This window comes from Orycteropus afer, unplaced genomic scaffold (genome assembly GCF_000298275.1).
Source record: "Orycteropus afer afer isolate SDZICR_OR568_19922 unplaced genomic scaffold, OryAfe1.0 scaffold00495, whole genome shotgun sequence".
In the NCBI taxonomy this organism is placed as follows: Eukaryota; Metazoa; Chordata; class Mammalia; order Tubulidentata; family Orycteropodidae; genus Orycteropus; species Orycteropus afer.
In genome coordinates, this window is record NW_006922082.1 from 139,045 (window position 1) to 155,681 (window position 16,637).

Here is a 16,637-nt window from a genome sequence, read left to right on the forward strand (position 1 = left end):
TGCTTCTGGGGACACAGCACCAAGAACTGACAACTGGGACCCTCCAGGGCCACAGCTTGGGGTGGATTGTAGGTAGGGTCCAAGGGTCTCCCCATGTAGGAGATCTGGGGAGTTCAATGCATCGTGCCCCAGCCAGGATAAACTTGGGAGGCTCGTCTGCCCCCCAAATCAGATAGAATAAGCTCTTGTTCTCTGTGGAGGAGGAAAGGGAGTGGAGCTTGAGCCCCTAAGGAGGATGCACAGGAGGCTGGCTGACTCCCCCGGGCAGAGGCAAATCCCCCAGGGGAGTTTTCAAGACTTTCCTTTGGACAGAGCCTTTCTCCACACTCTTCCCTCCCATGACTCTGGTAAGCAGCTCAGAGTCTGGGCCAGCGCAGCCGATGGGACAGTGGGGATCTGCCCCAGAGACAGCTGAGCGTTTGAGTGGGGGGTTCCCCAATACCAAATTCATCTCTATGTACACAGGGCAGCACCCAGTGGTAGCAGCAGGGCAGCTGCTGGGGCTAGTAAGAGTAGCCACCCTTGGGGCCAAAGGGCTGGGCAGGGCCAGTCAGCTCAGGGAGGTAGGCAGGACTCTCATCCAAGTGAGACAACGGGACTGTGTCCTCCTCACTGACCGGCCGGTCAAACTCAGCCTTGAGAGCTGGACGCTGATTGTCCGGGAAGGCCAGAGAGAAGAGGGCCTCGGGCTCGCACACAAACTTGTACACGTAACGCTCACCGGCCACCTGCGGAAGAGGGGATAGATCAGCCTAGCTACTAGGCTCCCATTTCCCCCTCAATGAGGAATGCAGCCGTTCTCCTAGTCCAGGCAGGCACATTTCTCCCCCATGCTGACACTCTTAAAGAGCCCACTTTATTCACAGTTCCTGTTCACCTCTGACCTCAATCCTCCAGGCCTTAGTCCTTTCAGTTAGTATTTAGCACTTTTTGGGTGAAGGGAACCTTGGGATTATCCACAATTTCTCCTCCTCTCTGATTGGTTCATTGTCTACTCCTAGGAACCTGTGGAGGAATGTTCTCCTAGCACCCCCCACCACTACCATCACTATCACCTCTCTCACCCTTTGGCCTTTGGTTCCTGGACCCTTACCTTTTGCATGATGCCTTTCTCATAATAATATCGGAGTGAGCGGCTCAGCTTGTCATAATTCATGGCTGGCCGGTTCTTCTGGATGCCCCAGAGTCTAGCAACCTGGGGACAGAAGAGACAAGGTTTATGGGGAGCAGGTCAGAAAGAGCACCTGACATTCTCTGTGCAAAATGCTAAGCTAGCCTTGCAACTAAGCACCTAGGATTGGCAAGAATTCCATTCAGGTGAAACAAGGATGAACAATGAAGACATGAGCCACCACAGCCCATGTTCGATCATCTCCAAATCCCAAACCTGTTAGCGAAGAGGGGCACGGCCCTGAGAGTCTCACCTCTTCAGGTTCAATTAGTTTGAACTCCATTCCCCGGCCGGTCCAGGCAATGAAGTGGGCATTTGTTGGGTCATCCAGCAAGGCCACCAGAAACTGCCACAGCTGCAAGGCGCCCCGGCGCTGGTAGGGTGGCCCCTCTCGGAATGCACCAATCCCTTCCTGCTTGATGTCTCCTGGGGAACACAGAGAATATGAGGTATGAGGATTGGGCCTTCTGGAAACCACATCTCAATGCTGTGTTCCCATTTGGACCCCCTTTCCCTCTCTCCAGGTCCTTTCCTGTGTGCCCTCCCTCTCTAATAATGTGATTCCTGGGGGCCACAGTCAGAGGGCAAGGATGAGACCCTGACCCTCCCATAAACAGTCACATCTCTGACCTTCAAATTTCTCAGGGACGACGCAGACATCATCTGGGAAAGGTCGCAGAGGTTTCTCATAGCCATACCCTTGTGGAGGAAGTTGGGGATCACTCAGATCTGGGTGACTCACTGATATGAGACCCCTGAGTCCAGAGGGACTTCTAGCCAAGGAGACCTTTCTCCCCCCAGCAGGGCTTGGCAGGGAAAGGGGGCTGCCTTACCCATGGCTCCATCACCTGGGGAGGGCCCAGAGAAGCCCTCTGTGTGAAGGTACATTGATGCACACCCAGGGACATCTGGTAAAGGAAGAAAGGTGACATTATAGGTGGTTGGTCCCACACACACATTCAGTAAGTTCTTCCTGCAAGCCCAGCAATCCCAAAGCTGTACGCCCCACCCCAGCTGCCTACACACCACCAAATCCCAGGGGAAGTTCACCCAGGAGTGGAGGCTGGAGCCCATTGGCTTGGGCAGAGGGCAGGGATGGCAGCAGCTGGGGCTGGCAAAACTGTTCTACCAGGCCCGAGATGCCAGGGAGCAGCTGTTTCCTGAGTGCAGGGGGGAGGAGAGGGCTGAGGGCTGAACCTCCGGGGAAGGGGTCCGGTGACCATGCCTAAGACACCCTCGGAATGGGCAAACGTCCGGTCAGGTCAGGTTCCCAGCCATGTATGTGTGTGTGTTCGTGTGCATGAGAGTGCCTGCATACATCGGAGGCAGACAGCATACATCGCGCTGTGCTTTTCCAGGTCTGACAGCAGAGCACATCCCATCTCCACTCTTTCTCCAAAATGCAGTAGTGTGGAAAAACCCCCTCCCAGTCCCAGCCCAATCTGGCCCTCCCCCTTCTGTTCCCACCTATGAACAAGTTGAAACCCGACACCTCCAGGGAGGAGGTGGGAGGGTGGGCTCATTCATGCCTCCATTTTGTGAATGGAATTCTTGACTCCATTCAGAGGAAGCTGAGGGGGAGGGGCAGGAGTTCAAGGGCATGTAACTCAATCCCCTCTGGTCTATAGCCTTTGAAGGTCAGTGGCAAGAGCGTCTCCCTCCCCCGCCTTCCATCTTCCTGCCTGGCCGTGCTCAGTGGGCTATGTTTTGGGGAGAGGAGAACCCTTCTGGCTCTTTCAGTCTAGGGGTTTGCTGTTTATCCCTGCTCCCCTGAATGCCCGTGGGCACCAGGAAAAGGGAGATTCGCAAACTCTAGCCAAGTCTGAGCCGACTCTAATCTCTAGATTTATTTTTTTTTAATGCAGGTTTGTAGATAAACTCAGGTTTGTGGCTGTTATCAACGTAACAGAAGCCAGAAGGAAAGCAGACCTAACTTGGAATTTATTTTTCACAAAGTGTGAATGTTAGCAGGATACATTACTGTTTAATAAACTTCAAGTGGTAAAACTTACAGAACTTCTAACAAAAGTATGTTGTTGTTTTGTTGAGTTTTCTGGGCCCTTCCTAAATGAGAATAACCCTTGCACCCGGAGGTCTGAACATCAAGCTATTTATGAACGTGGCTGAGTGTGTGAACTCCCTCCTGTCAACAGCCAGGTGGAATTAGCATTTACAACAGTGTCTCCATCCTGCCTGACTTCCGGTCCCCAGTTCTGGCCAAGAGGGAGGGTCGCCCATCAAGCCGGAGGCTCAGACAGGATGTGGAAACCACCTACTAATCCTGTGTTCCTATTGGGAACTTTGAGCCTGGCTAGTTTCATGTTCATGTTTCTTTTAGTTCAAATCCCTTTGTATTTTTAAGCTTCTGTGGGGACAGGGACGTACCCTGTTCATCTTTGTATCCTTCCATTTCCAATTCCCCTACCCTGGCATAACACTTCAGCCTGAGCAGGGAATTAAAAACCCAAACGGTGGTTCAATATAAATCAATGCTCTCAATTTCCTCTAAGTCACTAGCCACCTGAGGGCCTGAATAAAAGTTTGAAGATTGAAAATCAGTAATTCTTTTCAATCAATGAAAAAAAAAGTGAGTGGATGGGTGTGTGGACTGATGTATGAACTGGTAAATGGAGGGGAAGGTAAAAAACTTGTGAGCAAAAGACAGGCATATGAGTTGAACATTTACCTGATGTAGATACACGCCTTAGAGAGAACAATCATGGGAGAAAGAAGGGCTGTTTATGCACAAGGAGACAGCTCAGGGGGCAGGAGTGCATGGAGGGTTAGATACAGGGAAGAGGTAACTATCGGGAGGAAGTGGGAGGGGAGCTGTTGCATTGTGGTAAATTGTAGTCCATGTCATAAGACAAAGTGTATGTGAACTGCTGTATGGAAAGTGAATTTGCTCTGTAAATTTTCACCCAAATCACAATGAAAAAACAAAAACAAACAAACAAAAACTTGTGAGCTGATGTTCTGGGTTGAACTGAAGTGTTCATTGGCTCACATGCCACCCCCACTGGCCATCTCACAAAGTACCCATCTGCCCCCTCCCCAGAAAGTCTCTTACCTGAGTCATAGGCGAAGTCCGTCTGCTCCTGTTTGATCACCACCCCCGCCCCTGGGTACCTGTGCCCATTGACCCCACCCAGGCCCACTGCCGGCTGACACGCCTGCTCATACAGGGGGTCGTGGTATTCCTGCTTGAAGTTCTGCTGGGGGTAGGGCAGGCAGGGCTCTGACAGCTGGTGTTGGTAGGGGGCTGGGAGGGGCTCCCGGCCCCCTCCCTGAGAGGACGTGAAGGAGTGGCAAATGTCCAAGGGCTGCTGGAAGATGGAGCTGGATGTGGTTGGATGGAGAGGGAAGAGAAGAGAATCCTGAATCAATCCCTCCTGCTACCTGGCACTCCCAGAGCCTGCAGGGTGGGCTCAGTGAGGGGAAGTGGGGGGCAGGTTCCTATCCCTTCCGCCCTCCCTCCCTTCTCCCAGGTGCCTGCAGGGAAGTGGCGAGCCCTCGAGGACTGAGGACCAACTGGTGAGACTTGGGCCCACAAGTGCAGAGGATCTCCTTACCTATGCTCCCCGAGGTACCCATGGCCAGCAGGGTGGGGCTGGGAGCTGCCAGAGGCCCTTAGGAAACTCTGTTGTTCTGCCCGGGGAAAAGGCTGCAGGGACGACTGTCCAGGGGCACCGGGCGCGGGGGACTTGATGGCGATTTGTCTGGAGGGATCATAGGCACTGGAGTTGTCGGGGGGAGACAGGGGTGAGGGGGCAGAGAATCTGGACGAGCATCTTTGAGCCCTTCATGCCCAGGGGAAGTGTGGTCACAGGGGTTCCCAGAGGAGAGGTAGAGGGGGCTGGGAAAGGAGCTCCAGGAGCCAAAGACCCCATCCCCATCCCAAGTGGGCACTTTCTCCTTTCACCCATCTGGAAAGTGGGTTTTTTCTTGAGAATACCTCTCCCCAGTCCAGAGTACCTGGGTTGGCTTGGCTGGGGCCTGCCCTGGCCTTCCACACATCTCTTGAATCCCCCTGCTGCATTGTCCACCCAGACTACTCCGAGAGACCCTCATCTGTATCGCTCCCTCTTACAGCACTTCAGTAACCCTTTTTGTTGTCTCCCATTATGTATCTGCTGCTGATGCTCATAGGTGCCTCTCTACCTCCTACCCTCCCGACACCCTTCCCTCCCCAGGGCCCTCACCTGGAGTAAAGGCACTGCTCGCCATGGTGGTAGGAAAGTGGCAGCTTCCGGCTGCAGGACAGGGCTGGGTCTGTGCGGGGACTCTGGGGCTCCTTCTTGATCCTGGTGGTGGGGCTGTGGAAAGCTACTGCGGTGGTGGGAGCAGCCGCAGAGTAAGATCAGAGAGTCACGGGAGGGGAAGGCAGGGCTTGCCGCAGCTCTGCTCTCTGAGGACCAGCTGGGTGCCTGGTACAGCTCTGGCCTCTCTCTAGGTCTTTAGTTGCCTGAGATTTTTATCAGTTGCCAATCCCAATTCATCAGGACCCCATGGGTAGAACTGTGTCAGAGCAGAACTGTGCTCCACAGGGCTGTCAGCGGCTCATTTTGTGGAAGTAGATGATTAGCCCTTTCTTCCAAGGTGCCTCTGGGTGGACTCAAAAGTCTAACCTTTTGGTTAGCAGCCAAGCATGTTAATCGTGTGCACCCCACAGGCACTCCCTAAGATCTATAGTCAGACAGTTCTGAGAACAGTTCGACAACTGACATGATGCCTCGCTTTATACACCAGTCTGAAAACCAAAGAACCAAACCCACTGTTGATTCTGACTCACAGTGACCCCCACTGGGTTTCTGAGGCTTCAAACCTTTAAGGAAATAGATTGCCCCATCTTTCTTTCAAGGAGCAGCTGGTGGGTTTGAACCACCAACCTTCTGGTTAGTCGTCAAATGCGTTAGTCACTGCATCATCAGAACTCCTTATGGCAGTCTTACGTCTGATGTTAACCAAAGAAACTGTCTAAAGTTCAACATTTAACACAAAATCCCAAACCCCAGAAAAGACTTTCATGTGAGCGAGCTCTTCAACCTTAGTAAGACCTGTGGTTTTCCTGAGTGCCCTGGAAATTCCAAGGCAGGGACATGTTTTTTTATTTGGGGCTATAAAGGATCTTTCTTTTTCTGGTTTAGGTTGGATATTAGCCCACTCAAATGTCAGCTGAATAGCATTACACACGTGCTCCTAATTATCTGTGAAGAACATTAGCCTTTCCTGTGGCCCCTGCTGGGTCCTCCAGCTCCAGCCATCAGACTAAGCAGCAGAAGTGGCTTCTAAGCTGGGTGGGCACTGCCTGGAATGACTGTGCCCTGTTCCATTTCATTGGTGAAGGCATTTGAGGGCAAATTACCAACATTTAAAACAGGGTTTCTTAACAGTGACACTGTTGACATTGGGACCAGATCACTTTTTTGTTGTGGGAGGCTGTCCTAAGCATTGTAGGTTATTTTTTTTCAGCATCCTCTACTCTCTAGATGCCAGTAGCAGCACCCCTACTCCAAATTGTGACAGTCAAAAAGATCTCCAGACACTGCCAAGCGTCTCCTGGTGGGCAAAATCGTCCCCAGTTACAGGAAAGCAACAGAGAACATCAGAACAGGAGCCTGCTGAAATGCTCATTTCAGAGATAAGGAATGAGGATCAGAGAGATGAAGTGGCTGCTCTAAGGCCACACAGCTAGGATGGGGCAAGGCTCAGATCTGAACTAAGGTGTTCAGTCTCCCTGTTACTACCTTGGTCTTCGAGTCCAAAGGAAGAATGGGGAGCCCTACTCTTCACCCTTTTCTTTAGGAAAACAAGTTGATTTCTGTGATTCTCTAGCCCTATGACTCATTTCCTGCCCTCCCCCTCCCTTTCAGGGTCCTCTACTCACAGTTTTCTGAATGGAAGTCAGGAACAAACTGCTCATCACTGTCTGGTACCTGAGCTGCAGGGAAAAGTCACAGGTGAGTCTGGGATGGGGGACCTAGAGACAGTCCCTGGAAGACATCATTACCATAGTCCTGCGGATTAGCACCAACCCAGAAGGGGACAACGGGTCTGAAGGTGGCTCCACCCCAGGTCCTAGTGCCCTCCATCTCTAGGCCCTACTAAGACCCTGGAGGGAAGGCAAAGAGAGCCTGTGTATTCCCACAACCTGTCTGAGCAGATTCCAGAGTCTATTCCTGGATTCTTTGTCTTTATTCCCTCCATTTTTCTTAAGTGGAGACAACCCCACCCCTCAGAGCTTCCAAGCTCCCACAAAGCTCACAGGGGAGTCACATTGGGAGGGACAGGGGTACAAAGAGTGAGAGCCCAGGGTCTTAGAATCACATAGATTCTGAATCTGGGCTGGGCCCAGGAATCTGCATTTTAAGCAACCTACCAGGTGAATTTTGAGATGCAGAGGAGTTGGGGGAGTATGGATATGAATAGAAGGAAGCGGAAGGTTGAAAAGAGGTGAACAGAGGATGACAGTGGGCAGGGGGCACACTGCAGGAGGCTGGGGACACTGGGAGGTCACGGTGGGTGCCTTATCCCTTTGATGTGCAGCTGGGGGAGCAAGGACTTTCTAAGCTTGGAGGTCTGAGGAGCACTGCCAGGGTGCCAGGGTGGGTGGAGCTGGGTTTGGGGATTAGGCAGCAAGACTGAAATAGAACAGCAGCTCTTTCAAGGCCTCTGACCCAGGCATCCCCACTCTGATTTCTAATTCTGATCCTGGGCTTCAGAGAGTTAGGTTTCCAAGCCAAGTACCTCCCTTGACTCTAGTGTTCTTGCCCATTTTTCCCCCTTTGTCAAGAATAAATAGATTGCAGCAGGAAGGGGAAGGGTGGATATCAATCAGAACTTCCTGATAGTCCAGGAAGGAGTGGGTCTAATGTAAAGCAATGGAATCTGGATCCCAAGGAGACTAGTCTCTGGTTCCTCGGAGACTGCTCTCAGATTGAACAATGGAGAAACTGATACATGAAATGACCAGAAATTTAGAATGGCTGGTACAGGTGAAGACTATGGAGAGATAGCTGAAGAATACGTCCACATCTCTAGCCTGTATAACTACACAACCCATCTCCTACTGTGTCCACTCTAGGCCAGGTCACCGTGGTTTCCTACTTGGATTCCTGCCACAGTCTTTTATTGGAACTTCCTCTTTCCACTCTCCCCTCCACATAGCTGTCAGAGTGATCTTTTAAAAACAGAAATCAAATTACTTGTCTCTCTTGCTTAAAGCACTCCACTGGCCACCTGCTGCATCTAAAATGAAATCCAAGCTCTCCCCTTTGGCCTGCAAGGCCTTGGATGATCTGGCCTGGCTCAGCTCACCTCTCCAACCTCCTCCAATGCCTCCTCGCCTGTCCCTCTTTAGCTGCCTTGGTCTCCTTCCTATTCTTCAAAGGTGCCTTGCTCATTGTCTCTGCCATGCATATTCCCAAGGCCTTTGCCTGTTTTTCTCTGGCAAGGTCTTAGCTTACTTGTCACCTCCTCAGAGGCCTTCTCTGGCCACCCAAACCAAAGTGCTCCCTCCTGCCTCTATCCCACTGTTTTATTCTTTCCCTAGCACATGTCACTACTGAACTTATCTTAATAACTAACATGTATTTACTTGCTCAGTGTTCATCTCCCCCACTAGAAAGTAAGCTCCTGAGGCCAGGAGTTTACCTGTCTCATTCCTTTCTAACTTCTAGCACCCAGAACAGGTCTGTCCAAAAGTAGACACTCCATGCATTATTTGTTGACTATGACTAGAATAAACATATAATCACCTCTGGTTCTCAGCCTGGCATTGTGGCCCAGGAGCCAGAAGAGAAAAGCATTGTGGGCCCGGGAGCCAGAAGAGAAAAGTTCCTAACCAACCAAGCCCTTGCCTCATCCTAGGCTGCCCCCTCTCTACAGAGTAGGTAACACGAGAGGCAAACCTTCTCTGGTGAAAGAACATTTTCTTACAACAGACACTTGAGGGAATGAAGTTGATTGGCAGGAGGACTCCTTACTAACTTGGTACCAGAGATGCCAAGAACTTTTAAATACAGGTTTCTAGATAATTGGGAGCTCTGGTAGCATAGTGCCTAAAAGCACTTCACTGCTAACCAGAAGTCTGGAGGTTCAAACCCACCAGCCACTCCTCGGAAGGAAGATGGGGCAATCTACTTCCGTATTGATACTGCCTCGGAAACCCAAGGAGGGGTCACTATGAGTTGGGTCCGACTCACCGGCATGTAACAGCAACAACAACAGATAATTGGGAGTCCCTGAGCTAAGCTGGTAATTGAAAGGTTAGAGGTTTGAGTCCACCCAGAAGTATCTTGTTGTTGTTGTTATGTGCCGTCGAGTCGGCCCCGACTCATAGCGACCCCTCCTTGGGTTTCCGAGGCAGTATCACTACGGAAGTAGGATTGCCCAACCTTCCTTCCGAGGAGTGGCTGGTGGGTTTGAACCGCCAGTCGTCTGGTTAGCAGGCAAGTGTCTTAGCCACTATGCTACCAGAGAAGTATCTTAGAAAGACCTAATGAGCAACTTCTGAAAACTCCGCCATTGAAAACTCTATGGAACACAATTCTACTCTGACACACATGGAGTCATCATGACCTAGGGTTGATTTCACAGCCATCTGTCTGGGACAGTTTACTTTTTGCCAGAGTGATTGAGGTCAGGGAATTTAAGAATTTGGAACCACCAACAGCCAAAGAACTCATGAAAAGTGAGCATTATGTTGTTGTTGTTGTTATGTGCCGTCGAGTTGGACCCAACTCATAGTGACCCCTCCTTGGGTTTCTGAGGCAGTAACACTACAGAAGTAGATTGCCCCATCTTCCTTCCGAGGAGTGGCTGGTGGGTTTGAACCACCAGCCTTCTGGTTAGCAGTCAAGTGTCTTAGGCACTATACTACTAGAGCTCCTATAAAACAATTATAGAATGATCCAATAAACCAGTAGGATGTGATAGCCCCCCTGGCAAAAACAGACAGAAACTCACAGCCAGCACACATCTTTTCACCAGCCCAAATAAGGCCTATAGGCAGCAATTTCCAAACAGATTCCCAGTCCCAGCCTCTGGACAGTGTTATTCCCTAGGTCCTGGGCAGTGCCCAGGCATCTGTATTTTTAATAAGCACCCCTGGTGGCCCTAATAGGCTTGTCTGGAAAACATTAGGTAAATGGAGGGCCTCAAAATCTATTCAAGCTGCCTGGGCCCACACTCATCCTGCTATGCCCTCTGTGCCTTCAAATAGGGGACACCCCCAAAGGTGCCAGGGATGGGGGTGATAGGAGCAGGGTGAGTGATACTTCCCTCTCTGCTACCTAAGCAAGGAGGGTCCCAAGGGCAGAGGAGGTACAGAAGTTGGGGGAGGCTGACGCACTGTGGGCCCCCTCCTGGGACCTCATTAACTGCCAGTTTCCACTGAGGTAATGGGCTGGGGGCAGCTCCTGCTGGCGTCACCGACCAGTTCACATGACACCCAAAACCAAGAGCAGATAGCCCCAGAGGTCATCTCACCTCTCCTCCTGGCTTGGGCTTGGAGGTTTGACCAGAATCCTAAGCCCTAGAAGACCCCAGAGGAAGCCACCTCCTCTCACTGAACGTGTACATCCCAAGAGATGGCACCATCCTCTTCCCAGAACCAGCGAGAAATCAGCTGAGGCAACAATGGGCTGCGTCAGGAACCGTCCCTGCTCGGCCCCTCCCCAAAACACTAGCCCTCCCCTAAAGGGGCAGGACAGAGCCTCAGTGGCCCAGAGATTGCCAAGAAGCACAAAAACAGGAACAAAAACACTGGGCTTTGCATTCCTAGAGAGCAGGAGAATTTTTAATTACCATGTTTGGTCTTGAGTGTACACCACTCTATTTATTTGTTGACTTGATTATTTTGGCTGCTTTAGCCAATGTTCCTGGGTCTATCCCCAACTCCATCCTGGCACTAAGGGGGAACTGACCTGCTTGGGGAGATGGCAAATGAGTAAGGAGGGGGTAGGGCAAGTGCCAACCAGCATAATACCCAGAAAAAGAGAGGGTTTTAGACAATGTTCCTCAAATGGGGGGTCAGTAGGAGAAGAGAAAGGGCTTAGCGGCTTCCAAACTGGGCTCCAGACGAATTGGGGGGTTAAGACAGCCAAGCAGCTCAGCGCCCCAGGGTTCGCCACTGACAAGAGACCCACCTCATCACCTTTTCTCTTTCCTAGGACCCAATCCTTGGGAAGAGGGCTTCTCAAGGTGTCCCTGGGTGGGGGGCAGGGGCGAGGCATTCTTGGAAGCTTCTGCTCCATTGTGTCACCACTGCCTTGTCTCTCACTCTTACCCCTGCCCCCACCCTGGCAGCCTCTGTACTGGAAGGAACCAGTTCTCTATCTATGGAGGGGGACATTTGTCCCCAGGAGCCTTCTGGAAGGGGAGGAGACAGAAAGATGTAGAAGGAGGCATTGTAGCTAGAAAAGACTGGGGGAGGGGATTAACCCCATCTCTCCCTACAGACACGCAGCATTCAGATTCACACACACCCCAATTCCCTTACTCCACTCTGGTGGTGACACGGCAGCACACAGGTGAAACACACCCTCCATGCACCCCCTTTGCACACGTCATCTCCTTTGGACCCACAAGATGAAGACAGAAAGCCAAAGAGCAAGGGGATAGGAGCCCTTCGAAGAGGGTTTGGAGGCAGTGATTCTTACCATTTTAGGGAGCAAGGACTCCCCCCCCCAAAAAAAAGCCCATTTTCTAGGAAGGGTCCTAGAAAATGTATGTACCTGTGTGCATGGTGCACCCCCAAAGAGTTACACTTATGATAGCAGAGGGCTCAAGGGCCGCTGCAACCCATCCTCTGAGCCCCTGGGAATCCACCGAAACCAGGTTACGGACCTCAGCTTCACACAAAGGACCTACTTGGTCCAGAGTCAGTGTCCCTTCCTACCAAACCCATCACAAAAATCATTGTCCCCGGGGGGTTCCCAAGGACTCCCGAGAAGCCTGGAGAGGAACCCTTGACCCAAACCAGCACAGCGGCGACCACCATAACCAGCGGCATCATGGGCTCAGCCTGCCTGAGCCTGGGTTTGCCTGCAGTAAGCCTGATCCTTTCTCCAGCATCGCAGCAGAACCCAGGCACCCCGAAACCAGACATACCCTCCTAGCCTCACTTTATCCCCCTGTCTATAAAAAGCCCAACTCCAAATATGTCCGAGCTGCCTCTAACAAACCCTACTCACGTCACCCCCAGTGCACTGGACTCTGAACCGCATCTCTAAACCAGACCCTGGTCCAGCCTAAGCATCAGCTAGACTCTACAGCTTCACCCATACTCCAAGGACCCACTGCTTCTCTCTGCATTGGGGCAAACCAGCTTCTCGGGGCTTTAGGGAGAAACCAAGCTGTGGGAGGGAGGTTGGGCTGCAGCCCCCATTCCACCTATGTGCCCCACCATTGGCCAGTTTCCAAAGGATCTAGTTCCCTCCCTGCCACCCCAAAGCTCCCCCTGGGCTGCAGGGGTCACTGACCTGGTGGGAAGAGGCAGGAGAGGAGGCTGGGGTTGTTCTGGGATGGTGCAGGGGGACATGGCCCCGGCAGCTGCATCTGTCTCCGCAGAGAGAGCGAGAAGGAGCGAGCGGCCTCAGCATCCCCCCCTCAGGCCTGGCCATCCATCGCCAGCTGGGAACCTGAGCAGCTCCCTCAGAAGGAAGGAGAGGGAACCAAGGAGATCCCAGCCCCCCTATGCTTTGTGATCCCCACCTCCGCCTCCCCACCCACTGGATTTAAATGTACAGGGACTCCCAGAGCAGCAGCATGTAACACACACATACACGCACACATGCACACTCACACACGCTGTCACACTGACAGACAGACACACAATCTCTAGACCCCCACCCCCAAGGGGTGGGGCTTCCAAGGTAGAGAGGAGATGAGAACACTTTTCTTCCCCTCCCATTCCAAACCCAGCACAAATGGACCAGTTGCTGCCAAAAAGCCAACCTCTGAGCCCACCCCAGCTCCTAGCCCTGGCGGCTGCCCACTGTGCGGAGAGCAGGGACCTGCAGCTGACATAGCCTGGTGAGCCAGACAGAAATCAGACGTTGGGAAAGGAAGTCTTTGAGGGAACATGGAAACTGACACCTCGGGCGTTCTTAGCTCCAGCCTACCTCCGGAACCTCGGGAGGAGGCTGGGCAGGCAGGCCTGGTAGAATTGGGGAAGACTGCACAATATACCCCACATCCCTCCAGCACCCACTCAGCCGGTTGGTCGATCATCCATTCTACGAAATGCCTTCACCATCTTTGTTATGCTAAAGAGTCATTCTTTCAACATATTTTTTGGATACTACAGTGACCAAGACAGACCGAGTCTCACCGACCCCCCCCCCCAGGATGTTGCCAAGAGTCCATTCCTTCTACTCCAAACTCCTATAGAGGATTGGAAGAGGAAGGAGCTGGGCTTGAACTTAAAGAAATCCCCATACGAAGTACCCAGGTAGAGGGATGGGAAGTTCCTAAGCAAGAGAAAAGGCCTCCAAGGTGGGGCTCTTAGTGCTTTGGTTTCCAGCTTTTCTGCATGTTGAAATAAAGATCCTAAAATGGGAGTGCTAACTCTTTCCTCTCAGAGACTGTCTAAGCCACCAATTCACCTCCACCTGCAGCCCCACCAGCGCAACACCTTCAAGCTTCAAGCCCCACCGGCACACACCAAAGAACTCAGCCAGAAGAGATCCAGAACACACCTCCACCCATACAAGGCCCAGCCACTGACTGGGCTGACCCCCGCTAGATGGTAGCTACCCCCACCCCCACCCCCCACACACAGAAAAGGGGAAATTGGCCTGGAGTGGAGGGATTCAGGAAGGATGGAGGAGGAGTGGTTACCATTAGAATTATAATAAAGACGATTTGGGGAGCGAGCCCTGGGCCTTCTTAGCCAAAGTGCATCAGAAAAGGATTATTTAAATTTTTGTTGTTGTTCTTTTGGCTCCGACTGTAAATTGTTTGGTGCTGGGTAGGGGAGAAAGGAAGCCAAGAGGGTGGGAATGACTGTTTTGGCAACTCCAAAAGATAGGTAACTAAGTGCTCCCTCTCCCCATCTTCCGCCCCAGCCCCCCAACACTCCAACACACACCTTGGCCTGTCCGCTGCTGCCAAACAAACTTTGCAAATGAAAATTTCAACCAGGAAAACAGGCCTGGGGCCAAGTTCCATTCAAATAAGCAAATACCCCACACAATGGTTTGATTCATCCCCAGGCCTAGTTACACAAGCCTGGCTCAGGGCAGAGAAATATCAATGTAAGTGTCTACCCTGGGCACTGAGAAGAGCCGAGGAGTAGAGGAGTGGAGAAAGGACCTTCCGACCCCCTGAGATTGGGAAAAGGAAGAGAGGAGATGAGTTAGGCTGCAACCCAGGGACCCGAGGCTCCAGTGCCCCAAGTATGGAAAAGGTCACACAACTACTCACCTTCAGACAGCCACGTCTCCTGGAAGTGACTTAGATCCTGGAAGAGATCTGAGGGGTGAATAGTGGAATTGGAGAAGGTGAGGTGTGGGGAATGCGGAGAGAGTGGGAGCCCCAGCCAGCCGGCGAGCCCCTTGGGGGTAGGGGCTGAGAAGAATGCCCGGAGTCCCTCGGACAGCTAGCCTTTTTGGGAAACGGGCAGTGACTCTCGGATCGACCCCTCCCCAGGGTGTGTGTAGAGGGTGGAGGGTCGCGGTTTGTCAGTCTGGTTCTTTACCTTCGGAGTCGGGGGGCGGCAGGGAGCTGGGGTCCATGAGCTTCCCCTGCGGGACCATCAGCGCTTCGCGCAGGCTCCCATTTCCGGGCGATTTCTGCGGGAAGGGGGAGAATGCCCCCGAGTCACCCAGAGGCCGCTGGTCGGGGTTGGGGCGGGGCTGGGGTCCCCAAGTGACCCAAGGGCTAGGCCGCCAGGACCCCGCGGGGGCCGTGGGAGGGGGCGGGGCGGGCGTGGAGGCCGCGCGGCGCTCACGCTGCAGAAGGTGTAGGGCACTTGCTGGTCCAAGTATCCGCCTTTCATCCTCCGCTCCATCCGGCCGCTCCCTCCGGCCGCGGCCCGGGCCCCGCGCGGGGGCAGAGACCTGAGGGTGGGGGTGGGCTGTGTTCGCACACCTTCCCGGAGGGCCGCGGGGCGGGAGAGCGGGGCGGGGGCGGGAGGGGCCGTCGCGGGGTGCTGGGCGAAACTTCGCGGACTCACTCCGGCGCTGCGCAAGTTTCCGCCCCGCGGCCGGGCGCCGCCACCAGTCCCCTCCCGCCAAATAAGGTCCCACCTGCTCCGGGAGCTGGGCGCGCCTTTCTGTTGCGTCCTGCAGCCCCGCTCTGCCCTACTCGGTTACATAAGACGCGTGTGTGTGCGTGTGTGTGAATGTGTGTGTGTGTGTGTGTGTGCGCGCGCGCGCAGAGGAGCGGCCCGGGCGCGCATCATCCGCACGCCCCCAACTCGGGCGCCCCCTCCAGCCCCGAACCCCAGCGCCGCCAACCCCAGCCCTGGGATCTGACGACGCGGGGGCGGGGGAAGGGCAGCGAGTGTGGTGAGCTAGGCGGAGATCGCAGATACGCGCGCTCCCTCCCCTCCCACAGCTTCACCTGGGGCTCGCCCGTCGGTGCTGGAGCCGCTGGGGGCCCCGAGCACGCCCCGGGCCGCTCGCAGGGCCGCAGGGATAGGCCGCAGCGAGGCGGCCGAGCCCGGGTCCCCGCGCACCCGCGAGTTTTCCGGGCGCAGCAGACAGTTGTGAGCTCCGGGGAGCCGCTGATTGGTGCGTTTCCTGTGCCGGGGCCTCGCCCCCTCCCCCCGACGTTCCCTTTGTTTCATTGACTTTTGTGAATGAAACCCCAGGGTCTGCACGCCCGCCAATCAGGAGCCTCGCCCAGCAGAAGCAGGGGGTGGAGTTTCCCAGTCGTGGCGGCCAATCGGGAGGCAGGGGCTGGTTCCCGGCTTCATTCACCGCTCAGGCTCCCATTCATAAAAAAATAAACTTGCGGCCCGCAGTTCATTCATAAAGAGCAACGAGGAAGCGAGGTAAGCCAAGTCCCCCCCGCGGTTTTTCTACCAGGCTTGTCAACCGCCCTTGGGTCTGAGACGCGGCGAGGGCCTGCGGCTGGTGTCTTCACATGTCTCTGTACATCTGCGTGTACGTGGGAGTGTGAACACGTCTGTGTGTGCGCTCTGTGGGGGAGACGGGCGGGCTTGTATGCCCAGAGAAACAATAAAAACTAGCTTTTAGAAGCTTTTTGCTTCCTCGTACTCATTCCGTTCCCATAACCCGATGAAATGAGTCTATTGTTTACATTTTACAAAGATTGAAAAGGAAGGCTCCAGAGAGGTGCAGTGACTTGCGTGAGGTCACTCAGCCAGTCAGCACAGCTGGGGTTCACGGCCCAAATCCCCAGGCAGTCCTGTACAGGACTCTGAGGCCATGATTAAATGAATGGAGCTATGTGACGACACCTGATACACGGTACCCCCTGCAAAAAAAAAAAAAAA

General features: G+C 53.5%; 1 protein-coding gene across 1 annotated transcript; it reads right to left on the minus strand.

Annotated features, from left to right (window-relative positions):
• Positions 1-503: 503 nt before the first annotated feature.
• ETV4 (ETS variant transcription factor 4) lies at positions 504-15,185 on the minus strand. Its single transcript, XM_007955192.2, has 12 exons — positions 15,126-15,185; positions 14,874-14,967; positions 14,600-14,647; positions 7,059-7,112; positions 5,374-5,500; positions 4,744-4,908; positions 4,242-4,510; positions 2,005-2,079; positions 1,802-1,870; positions 1,425-1,597; positions 1,094-1,195; positions 504-728 (listed from the first exon to the last, which is right to left on the minus strand). Exons 1-12 carry the CDS (start codon positions 15,183-15,185, stop codon positions 504-506), a joined length of 1,461 nt encoding a protein of 486 aa, XP_007953383.1.
• Positions 15,186-16,637: the final 1,452 nt, after the last annotated feature.